At 42.6% G+C, this 12,856-nt stretch overlaps 1 protein-coding gene across 3 annotated transcripts in view; it reads right to left on the reverse strand.

Annotated features, from left to right (window-relative positions):
• LOC132402281 (atypical kinase COQ8B, mitochondrial-like) overlaps nucleotides 1–12,856 on the reverse strand; it is a 59,480-nt gene that overhangs the window by 29,368 nt on the left and 17,256 nt on the right. For all 3 annotated transcript variants that reach the window (XM_059985127.1, XM_059985126.1, XM_059985128.1), the window contains exons 3-6: nucleotides 12,020–12,397; nucleotides 7,764–7,830; nucleotides 7,573–7,650; nucleotides 2,195–2,317 (exon numbers count right to left, since the gene is read on the reverse strand). In XM_059985127.1, the coding sequence (XP_059841110.1) occupies nucleotides 2,195–2,317; nucleotides 7,573–7,650; nucleotides 7,764–7,830; nucleotides 12,020–12,397 (646 nt within the window). The remainder of the gene's footprint in view (nucleotides 1–2,194; nucleotides 2,318–7,572; nucleotides 7,651–7,763; nucleotides 7,831–12,019; nucleotides 12,398–12,856) is intronic.

Consider the following 12,856-nt stretch of genomic DNA (forward strand, 5'->3'; position numbering starts at 1 on the left):
AGTCAGGTACCCAAAAATACATCTCTTTTTGTTACAGTGTTGATGGATGGCTCCATAAATATACAAGGGAGATGTATCTCTTTCCCCTAAGTAGTTTAAATGGGACTCAATCAGAACAGCAGGAGAACAGGGCTGAATTTAAAAATAAGTCAGCCATTATTGAATGGCCTAATTATGTTCCAATGTCTCATGGTTAGTTATTTCAAAACATAGTAGGGTTTGGGTTCTGGTGTCCTGGCCAGATTTGATGTTTCAGCCACAAGACCATTCAGACCCTCTGGTTCATTCTATCCACAGGCCCCTTGCATAATAGTACTAGTCCATGGCATTTAAAAACATCGGTGGGGAACCGCGGCTCTATTCTGAGGCTGTGGCCACTGGTCCAAGACTCCCCCAACTATAGGATGCATCCTCTCCATGTCCATTACATCTAGGACTTCAACTTCATCAGTAAAGCACAGCAGAAACAGAGGAGACTGCATGTGTTGTAATCTGGAGCAACTCACAAGATACTGCAGAAAATCGGAGGGTCAGGCAGCATCTGCAGAGGGAAATGGACAGTTGACATTATGAATCAAATAAATCTTGACCCAAAATGTCGACTGTTTCCTTCCTCAGGTACCGCCTCAGCGTCTCCAGTATCTTGTGTGTTGGTATAGTGCAAGCTGGGTCATAGAAAAGAACAGCACAGAAACAAGCCCTTTGGCCCATCTAGTCCATGCATAAACCATCTGTAGCATCTGCTACTTGCTCTGATGCTGCATCAAACTTTGCTCCTGTTTCATTGACCACAAAACACAGTGAGACCATGAGGCAAAGGAACAGAACTGGGCCACTTGGCCCACTAAATCTATCATGGCTGATTTATTAACCGCCTCAATCCCTTTCTCCTGCATTTGCCCTGTAACCTTTGATGCCCTGACTAATCAAGAAACTACCAAACTCCACTTTAAATATACCCAATAACTTGGCCTCCACAACTGCCTGTGGCAATGAGGTGACCCAGGTTCAATTCCTGCCGCTGTCAGTAAGGTGTCTGTATGTTCTCACTGTGACTGCGTGGGTTTCTTCTGGGTGTTCTGGTTTCCTCCCACAGTCCAAAAGTGTACCAGTTGATAGGTCAATGGGATATTGTAAATTGTCCCGTTATTAGACCATAAAACCATAAGGCACAGGAGCAGAATTTGGCCATTTGGCCCATCAAGTCTGCTCCACCATTCAGTCATGGCTGATCCTTTACTCCCCTCCTCAATCCCATTCCCCAGCCTTCTCCCAGTAACCTTTGATGCCATGTCCAATCAAGACCCTATTAATTTCTGCTTTAAATACACCCAATGACCCAGCCTCCACAGCTGCCTGAGGGTAACAAGTTCCACAAATTCACAACCTTCTGGCTAAAGAAATTAGGCTAGGATTAAATCAGAGCATCACTGGGTGACATGGCTCGAAGGTCCAGATCTCAATAAATAGATTCACCACACTCTAGTTAAAGAAAGTCATCCCCATCTCAGTTCTAAAGGAATGTCCTTCTACTCTGAGACTGCGCCCTCTAGACTAGGCTCTCCCACTACTGGAAAGAGCCTCTCCACACCCACTCTATTGAGGCCCTTCAATATCCATGAGTTTCACTGAGATTCCACCCACCCCCCCACCCCGATCGCCTCTTTCTCCAAACTCCAGTGAGTACAGGCCCAGAGACATCAAACACTCCTCACAACTGGTGTTATTCTATTTATTCAGAGTGCTTGTTCACATGATGCCAATGTCACTGGCAATGCTGTCTATTATTACCCACCCTAAATGCCCCTGAATTGAGCAGGTAGAGTCATAGAGAAGTAAAGCACATAAACAGGCCTTTCGTCCCTTCTACTCCATGCTGAACAACTTAGACTGCCTTGTCCCATCGACCTACACCCAGACCGTAGCCTTTCATACTTCTCCCATCCATGTACCCACCCAAACTGCTCTTAACCATTGAAATCGAGCTCGCATTCACCACTTGTGCTGGCAGCTCATTCTACACTCTCATCGTGCTGTATCTCTAAACGAATATATAAACGACAACTTCACCAGTAATGCTGCCTCTAGAATGGAGAGGGGATTGGGTACCCTGACATGCCACTGGAGGGAAACAGCTGGTCAGGAAGACAGTGACAACAAGGTTGAAAGGGGTGTGTGCCAAGTAAAAATGTACCCTGGATGCTCAGCATCTGTCCAATCTTCAGAGCGGCTCCCCGCACCTTGCACAAGGTGTCAACGATTCGTTCCGCATTCGCCTCTGAGAGGAAGGGGTTGGAGTCAAGGAGCGCCTTATTACCTGTGCCGACACAAGGATGATGGAGGATTAGTGAGGTGCAGAAGCAAGCTACAAATTCAGGCCAATGGAACCTCTGTCAACACTGCACGAGTGAATTCACAATTTATTACAGCAGAGAAAATAAAGCTGATTATTTAATTCACTAACTTATAAAACAAAATATAAGCTGGAGATCTGAAATGAAAACAGAAAATGTTCAAAAAAAACAGCATAAAATCATCAAGTAAATTTCAAAGATTCAAAGAACGCTTATTATCGAAGTATGTACGCAGTATACAGTCTTCCTAGTCAGCCACAAAAAAAAAGAAACACCATGGAACACACCCATTCAAAGAAAAGCATCAAAATCCCAATAATGCACAATAAAAAAGAACAAATCACACAAACGGCAGAAAAAGAACAAAAAACAGAATACAAAACACCAAATCATAAAGTCTTCGAAAGAACTCAGGTATGTTCAGATCAGCTCAGTTCCACCCAGCAGTGCATTGCTCGCTATCTGCAGGCCACAGCGCTAGTCTGACCTGAGCAAAGATCACACAATACAGGAACAAAAGAAAAGGAGCAACCAGAAACCATAACGTGAACTACAGTCCAATCCACAAACCGTGTCAATTAAAGCTCGCCCAAGACTCTGACACCACTGAGTGAGAGGGAGAGAGAGAGAGAGACCAGTTAAATGCAGGCACCTTCCTCTGGAGCAGTGGACAAGAGCGAGAGAGACCCATAACATGGTTTGGACACCCCCCTGCCTTCCACTCTCATCCTTGTTGATTTCCATCTTCCTCGATGTTTTAATTGGTAAGATCGGCAAGAAATAGTCCTTGAAAGTGAGCCATTGTTTGCGGGAACAGGTCAGTGGTGGGGTGAATGAAGTTATCCATATTGTTTCAAGAGCCTTATGGGTGAAGAGAAATAACCGTTCCTGAACCTGGTGGTGAGAGCTCTGAGGATTCTGTACCTTCTTCCTAACCGCAGCAGCGAGAAGAAAACATAGCCTAGGCGGCAGGGATCCCTGATCATGGATGCTCCTTTGTGTCACTATGCTCCAGGGTGGGGAGGGCTTTACCTGTGATGGACTGAACCATATGCACTACATTTTGGAGGATTTTCTGTTCAAGGGCATTGGTGTTTCCATACCAGGCTGAACGAAACAGGAGTAGGCCACTTGGCCCCTCAACCCTGCCTCATCCACTCAATCATGGCTGGTTTATACTGACCTCAAAACTACTTCTGTGCCAAATCCCCATAGCACTCAAATCTTTCAAATGCTTTCCAACATTTCTCTTTATCCACAACACCCATTACTTTTCCAAGGACCCCCAAACATTTGCCCAATATCAAGGATTAACTTATCTACGTGTATTAGGAATTTGCTATGGTATTTGGGTCAGGGCACGACATGCAACAAAAACAGAATTCAACAACTATATTTATATAAAAACTAAAGTGCAAATATGGAATAAAATATACACAAATATCTGCATGTATTTACAATGGAAACAGCAGTTTAACATGGTTTAAAGTTTACGATGCAGTGATGGGGGTAATGGATGGGGGTGGTGGGGGAGAAGTAGAATGGTTGATCAGATTAACTAGGGGGAAGAAACTTTTAAGATGGAGTGATGTTTTATGTTTTAATGGCCCTATAACACTTCAATGCTTTAGAAACAGCTTCTTTCCCTCCGCCATCAGATTTCTGAATGGACAACGTACCAACCCATGATCACTACCTCACTATTTTTGCTCACTAATCTAATTTCATTCTGTTTACTTCTTGTCACTGATAGTTGGACAGAAATAAGCAGACAATTCAGAACTGTTTTGCTCAGTGTGGTTTCAAGCGTTCAGGCTTGGAGATGCCAGAGGTAGCCAAGAGTGAAATTGAAATGATTTCACTATTGTTTGTATGTTTCATACTGTAGTTTATAGTTTTTTAACGTACTGCTGCTGCAAAAAATTAAATTTCATAACGCATGTCAGTGATATGAAACCTCATTTTAATCTTGACCTCACTTGGCACTGAATTCAAGATTCAAGATTGTTTATTGTCATTTGAACAGTGCCTCAAAAAGGCAGCATTCATCATTCAGGACCCTCATTACCCAGGACATGCCCTGTTCTCATTGCTACCAGCAGGGAGAAGGTACAGGAGCCTGAAGACACACACTCAATGATTCAGGAACATCTTCTTCCCCTCTATCATCCAATTTCTGAATGGACATTGAACCCATGAACACCACATATTTTCTATTTTTGCATTACTTATTTAACTATTTATATACACACACACACACACACACTTCAATTTACAGCTATTTTTCCTATATTTATCATGTATTGCATAATACTGCTACCACAAATTTAACAAATTTCACGACATGCCAGTGATATTTAAACCTGATTCTCACCCCCTCAATCCATGACTGAAGGAGAACGAAAAGTTTGTTACTCTGGAGTAGATGTGTCATAAAAAACCCAAATAAATACATATATAAAAGCAATCTTATAATGAACAAGGAACAATTAACTAGTGTAGCCATAGACTGCATGTACGTATATATAGTAACCACCATATACACTGAGTGTATGTATATATAGTAACCACCATATACACAGACTGAGTGTATGTATATATAGTAACCGCCATATACACAGACTGAGTGTATGTATGTATAGTAACTAGTATATATACAGACTGAGTGTATGTATATATGGTAACTGGTATATACAGTGTATGTATATACAGTAACTGGTATATACACAGCCTGAGTGTATGTATATATAGTAACTAGTATATACACAGACTGAGTGTATGTATATATAGTAACTAGTATATATACAGACTGAGTGTATGTATATATAGTAACTAGTATATATACAGACTGAGTGTATGTATATACAGTAACTGGTATATACACAGCCTGAGTGTATGTATATATAGTAACTAGTATATACACACAGACTGAGTGTATGTATACATAGTAACTAGTATGTATACAGACTGAGTGTATGTATATATGGTAACTGGTATATACACAGTGTATGTATATACAGTAACTGGTATATACACAGCCTGAGTGTATGTATATATAGTAACTAGTATATACACACAGACTGAGTGTATGTATACATAGTAACTAGTATGTATACAGACTGTGTGTATGCATATATGGTAACTGGTATATACAAAGTGTATGTATATACAGTAACTGGTATATACACAGCCTGAGTGTATGTATATATAGTAACTAGTATATACACAGACTGAGTGTATGTATATACAGTAACTAGTATATATACAGACTGAGCGTATGTATATACAGTAACTGGTATATACACAGACTGAGTGTATGTGTATATGGTAACAACGCAGATGCAATCTCAAAGGCTCTCCACACAGCTTTCGACCACCTGGACAACACAATCACCTACGTCAGGATGCTGTTCATCGACTATAGCTCAGCATTTAATACCATCATTCCCACAATCTTCATTGAGAAGTTGCAGAACCTGGGCCTCTGTACCACCCTCTGCAATTGAATCTTCAACTTCCTAACCAGAACATCACAGTCTGTGCGAATTGGTGACAACATATCCTCTTCACTGATGATCAACACTGGTGCACCTCAGGGGTGTGTGCTTAGCCCACTGTTCTACTCTCTGTATACCCATGACTGTGTGGCTAGGCATAGCTCAAATACCATCTACAAATTTGCTGATGATACAGCCACTGTTCGTAGAATCTCAGGTAGTGATGAGAGGGCATACAGGAGTGAGATATGCCACCTAGTGGAATGGTGCCGCAGCAATAACCTGGCACTCAACGTCAGTAAGACGAAAGAGCTGATGGTGAACTTCAGGAAGGGTAAGACAAAGGAGCACATACCAATCCTCACAGAGTGATCAGAAGTGAAGAGAGTGAGCAGTTTCAAGTTCCTCATTGTCAAGATTTCTGAGGAGCTAACTTGGTCTTTATGATGTGGTTATAAAGAAGGCAAGACTGTGGCTATACTTTATTAGGAGTTTGAAGAGATTTGGCATGTCAACAAATACACTCAAAAACTTCTATAGTTGTACCGTGGAGAGCATTCTGACAGGCTGCATCACTGTCTGGTACGGAGGGGCTAATGCACAGGTCCAAAAGAAGGTGCAGAAGGTTGTAAATCTACTCAGCTCCATCTTGGGCACTAGCCTACAAAATACCTACGACATCTTCAGGGAGCGGTGTCTCAGAAAGTCAGCATCCATTATTAAGGATCTCCAGCACCCAGGGCATGCCCTTTTCTCACTGTTACCATCAGGTAAGAGGTACAGAAGCCTGAAGGCACACACTCAGTGATTCAGGAACAGCTTTTTCCCCTCTGCCATCCAATTCCTAAATGGGCATTGAAGCTTTGGCCACTACCTCACTTTTTTTTAATATACAGTATTTATGTTTTTGCACATTTTAAAAAATCTATTCAATATATGTAATTGATTTACTTGTTTAGTTATTATGTTTTATTTTATTTATTATTATTGTTTTTTCTCTCTGCTAGATTCTGCATTGTATTGAACAGCTGCTGCTAAGCTAACAAATTTCATGTCACATGCTGGAGATAATAAACCTGATTATGATTCTGGAACGTACACAGTGTATGTATATACAGTAACTGGTATATACACAAACTGTATGTATATATAGTAACTGGATATACACAAACTGAGTGTATGTATATAGTAACTGCTTTAATATACAGTGTATGTGTATACAATAACTGGTATGTACACAGACTGCATGTATATATAGTAACTGGTATGTGTACAGACAGTGTGCGTGTGTGTATTTATGTGTTTGTATATGTATGTGTGTGTGTGTATATATATATATAGATATATATATAAAAACTGATATATACACAGTGTACATATATAGGAACTGGTATATACACAGTGTATGTGTATATAGTAACTGGTATATAAAGTGAGTCTATGTATAAATGGTCACTGGTATATACACAGTCTGAGTGTATGTATGCATGGTAACTGGTATAAATGCAGTGTATGTATATATAGTAACTGGTACATACACAGACTGAGTGTAGGTACCTGAAGAGCATACGAATGCACGGCCAAACACATGAGCAATCACTTTGTCAAGTTTGCCGATGACATGACAGTGGTGGGGTCATCAACAAGGATGAGACATCACCAGTAACAATGAGATACTTTGATAAAGTCTATCTGGAACTAGCTCTGAAGCGGGAGCTCACCGTTTGACGTCTGTCTCCCATTCAATGAGTTTCTGGCTACTTCTGCCAAGGCACTGATGCTCAAACTTACTGCCAAACCTGTCAACAAAAGCAGAGAGATGTATCTCAGTGCAAACCTCCAAAAAAAAACAGAAACAGAAAAATCCACTGCCAAAATATTCTTGTGTTCTAAGGTCACATCCATTGCTTACCTCCAAAATTGGCTAGTCGACTGATTCGTGAAGAAGGAACTTTTCTTTCCCGAGCTCGGTCACTTAGCTAGGCAAAAGTCAATGGAAGATGGATCAGTCAAGAGTCTAAACACACTGGACACTGATCTTTAATCAGACTTTCTCATCTCCTGGTGGTGCTAAGGCAGTCAAAGCTTTCAAAACATTTTCCACCATACGACATAGGAGCTGTGAAGTAGTTTCCTCTCATGTTCTCCATAAACTTTTCATCTTTCACCCTTAACCCATCACCTCTGGTTGTAGTCCCACCCAACCTCAGGGAAAAAAGCCTGCCTGCATTTACCTTATTTATACCCCTCATAATTTTGTACACCTCTATCAAATCTCCCCTCAATTTTCTATGTACCAAGGAATAAAGTTCTAACCTATTCAATCTTTCCTTATAACTCAGGTCCTCCAGCCCCAACAACATCCTTGTAAATTTTCTCTGTATTCTTTCAACATTATTTACATCTTTCCTGTCAGTAGGTGACCAAAACTGCACACAGTCCTCCAAGTTAGGCCTCACCAACCTTTTATATAACTTCAACATAACATTCCATCTTCTTGTACTCATAACTTTGACTTAGGAAGGCCAATGTAGTAAAAGCTTTCTTTACGACCTTTTCTACCTGTTCTGCTACTTTCAATGAATTCCCAGACCTCTTTGTTCTACTGCAATCCTCAGTGCCATAACCTTTCTTGTAGAATCCCTTGGGATTCTCCATCACCTGTCTGCTAAAGCAACCTCATGCTCTCTTTTAGCCCTCCTGATTTATTCCTTAAGTGTACTCAAGTACCTGATTTGTTCCCACTAGCCTATACCTGCTGTTCACCTCCTTTTTCTTCTTAAGCAGGGCTTTGATCTCTCTTGAAAACCAAGGTTCTCTAAAGCTGTTATCTTTACCTCTTATTCTGACAGGCACATTCAAGCTTTGTACTCTCAAAATTTCTCTTTTCACCTTTGAAGACCTACCACGTAGTACACCTTTGCCAGAAAACAGCCTGTCCCAGTCCACAATTGCCAGATCCTTTCCAAAACCATCAAAATTGGTCTTTCTCCAATTTAGAACTTCATCCCACAGACCAGACCTATCCGTTACTATAACTGTTCCCTGCATAAACATCTGACCCCTGCCTTGTCTCACTCCAATAGGAGATCAAGTATCTCACGCTTTCTTGGTAACAAGGTCTGAAACGTTGGTAACAGCCATTTTAAATGCAAGGGAATACAACAGGTATGAGTTCAGCAGCACAGAAGTGGAAGTTTGCAGAGTACATACTCAGTGGTTTTAACTATGTACTGTTTCACTTTTATCCATTCTTTGTATTTTGGCTCCTTAAGGTTGTCATAGCCGGGGTGGTAATCAGGACAAGCTCCCGCTACCTATTAAATGCTCCCAATGCCATGCATCTCAAACAGCCTCTGACAACCAAGTCCAACTCCTGGCTTCACATGTGGCTTAGCTATTAATCCCAGAGGAACAGTTTCTACTGAAGGTGGGTTAAAACCAGTCACTTTGGACAGACGGGGCTTGTCGGATTTGGTTGGCAGCTCATCTCGGAGAAGGAAAATTCTGACCTCAAACCTCCACTGCCTTGCAGCTGTACCCACTCATGGGGAAGGCTCTAGGAGGAAACCACAGGGGGGAGGGTCCCCAAGACAGCCCTACATTGAGTTCAACATCCTGGCAACTCCTGCAATTCTGCTGGTGCCAAACTGTACCAGTCCATGCCATTCACTTGGATTCAGCGGATGCATGGAGAGGGGCCTGCTGCATGGGCAGCAGCTTGCTGTCCATATCGTACTGCCTTAGGTTGCATATCTAGACAGCTAGGGACGCAACATCCATGTCCACCCTGACCTACCGAGGCCTCCGTATATTTTGGGAAATAGTTTGGAAATATTTCAGGGAGAGATTATCCCCAGGAATATCTGTTGGGATGGCACCTACTGAGGTCAGATATTGTTAGGTCGAGAATCCTGTTGACCTGAGCCAGCCTGTGATCCTGATTCGCAAGACCTTCACCCCCCCCGGAGAGAAGCAGACATTTTGTCTGAGCAGTCCTTGCTTGTGGAAATACGTACAAGATTCTGACACAATCAAATTTACCAGAATTCTAACACCTGTCAGTTTACGCTTCGCCACACATCTATCGAAGTTTGTCAAAGTTTTAGACGTCGCACCGAATCTTCACAAACTCCAAACGAAGTAGAGGTGCTGCCATGCTTTCTCCAGAATAGCACTTGTGTGCTGGACCCATGACAGGTCCTCTGAAATGATAACATCTCTTTTCACGTGCCTATCACCTCCCTATGGGTCCCCCCTCCTTCTCTTTCTCCAACGGTCCACTCTCATATCAGATTCCTTCCTTTCTAGCTCTTGACCTTTCCCACCCACTTGGTTTCACCCATCACCTTCCAGCTCACCTCCTTCCCCTCCCAACCACCCCACCTTCTTATTCTGGCATCTTCCCTCTTTATTTCCGGTCCTGAAGGAGGGTCTTGGCCCAAAGCACAGCTGTTTATTTCCCCCCGCCCCACAGGTGACGCCTGACCTGCTGAGTTCCGTCAGCGTTTTCTGTGTGTTGCTGAGGAACTGAAAGTTGCTGACTGTTTCCACCTCTGATCCTCCGATGAGAACTGGTTCATGGACCTCTGATTTCCTCCTGAATTCACTGATCAATTCCTTGGGCTTGCTGACGTTGACTGATATGTTGTTGTGGAATCACTCAGGTAAATTTTCAACTTCCCTCCTATATGCTTATTTCATCATCTTTGCTTCGGCCTACAACATTAGCATCATCAGCAAAGTTAAATGTGATTGGAGCCTCACAGTCATAACTAGAGCAGGGGGCTAAGCGCACTCACCTTACACTTGTGTGTCCAATGCCATATTCAAGTTTGCTGATGACACTGTCATGGGCTGAATCAAAGGTGCAGATGAATCAGCACATAGCAGGGAGTTTGAAATTCTGAGTGGCGAAAGGTTGAGTGGTGTCATGACAATAACCTCTCACCCAATGTCAGCAAGACCAAGGAGCTGATTATGGACTTCAGGAGGAGGAAACCAAAGGTCCATGAGCCAGTCCTCATCGGAGGATCAGAGGGGGAGTGAGTTAGCAACTTTAAATTCCTCTGTGTTAACATTTCAGAGGACCTGTCCTGGACCCAGCACACAAGTGCAATTACAAAGAAAGCATGACAATGCCCCTACTTCCGGAGAAGTTTGCAAAAATTTGGCATGATATCTAAAACTTTGACAAACTTCAATAAATGTGCAGTGGAGAGTATATTGACTGGCTGCATCACAGCCTGGTATGGAAACATCTACACCCTTTAACAGAAAACTCCACAAAAAGTAGTGGATTCAGACCAGTCCGTCATGGTTAAAACCCTCCCCACCACTGAGCACATCTACATGGAATTCTGTCCTAGGAAAGCAGTATCCGTCATCAGGGACACCCCCACACTCAGGACATGCTCCCTTCTTGCTGCTGCCATCAGGAAAAAAGGTACAGGAACCTCAGGAGCCACATCACCAGGTTCAGGAACAATTATTATCCCTCGACCATCAGGCTCTTGAACCAAAGGGGATAACTTAACTTACCCCATCATTGAAATGTACCCACAACTTATGGACTCACTTTCAAGGACTCTTCATCTCATTCTCTTATTTGCTTAATTATTTATTATTATTTATTTTTGTATTTGCACATTTTGTCATCTTTTGCACACTGTTTGAACTCCTTAGATGGGCAGATATTCATTGCTCCTGTTATAGTTACATTTCTACAGTTATTGAGTATGGCCACAAGAAAAGTGAGTCGCAGGGATGTACGAGGTGACATATATGTACTTTGATATAAAATTTACTTTGAACTTGGAATACAGCCTTCTGGTGCACCTGTGCTGATGGAGCTTCTGGTTTGATCAAAGTATATAACATACAAACAAAGCTGATGCTTTGTCTTGATCAGGTGATGAGTCCAGTACCAAAAATTAGACCAAGTCTTTTCACTAAAGGAAAATTGACCGTGGAAGATGAAGAATACATTCCAAAGACATACAGATGGGGTTAGTGAGTTGTGGGCTTGCTAAGTTGGCACCAGAAGCATGGTGATACCTATGGGCTAGCGCCAGCACTAACATCAGACCATGTTGGCTGTTGACACAAAAATGAAGCATTTCACTGTATGTTTCGATGTAACATAAAGAACTTACACAGAGACCTTACCGTTTGCCTAGACGCTTTATGCTGAGTCAATTTCTCTCTGCTTTGTTTGGTGTCTCTGGCTTGGGCAATGTCTTCAGGTGTCAGGCCCCTCACCGAGGTCTTGTCATGGAACGACCTCATCTGCCCCACACCAGGGCCAGTTGGCCCTGCGAAATCCCTGCTGCCTCTTGCAAAGCTTCTCCCTGCTGGAGGGGCAACATCCTGCTTCTGTGCAGCTCCAGCACCAGACGGACTCCCACTCTGCGAAGAGTCTGGCGATCTGTGGTGCTTATCGCCAGCAGAATACTCAGGAGCCATTTCTGATGCAAAGTTCCACTGCGACGCATCATCTTCTCCGTCATAAGAAGCCGTTTCTTCTTTAAATTCTCGGACACCCCTCTGCAAGTAAATTAACAACAGAACACTTGTCAAAAGGCAGATGAAAAGCCTAGCTACCAGGCCCAATGGGACCCAAGTATGTAATTCAGTTTCAGAATATCACCTACCAGCTCTTGCTTCATGGCATGGTAGGTCAGCGATTAGGACAACCCCTTACAGTGCCAGCTGTAAGATCGGAGTTCAATTCCTGCAAAGGGCTGTAGCGATTTTGTATGTTCTCCCTGTAACCACATGGATTGCTGGGTGACATGGCTCCAAGGGCCTCTTGCGCCTTAATAAATAAATAACTAGGGTCTGTTCCACTCTGTAACTCCAAATAAATAAATAAATATAGATAAATAACCTCTCCTTCCCCAGATTCTGCACCTCAGAAGCACACTGGGGACAATTTACAGTGGCTGATTAACCCACCAACCCTGATCATCACTGGGACATAGAAGGAAACAGATCACGCAGAAA

Source organism: Hypanus sabinus, chromosome 11 (genome assembly GCF_030144855.1).
Source record: "Hypanus sabinus isolate sHypSab1 chromosome 11, sHypSab1.hap1, whole genome shotgun sequence".
Lineage (NCBI taxonomy): Eukaryota > Metazoa > Chordata > Chondrichthyes > Myliobatiformes > Dasyatidae > Hypanus > Hypanus sabinus.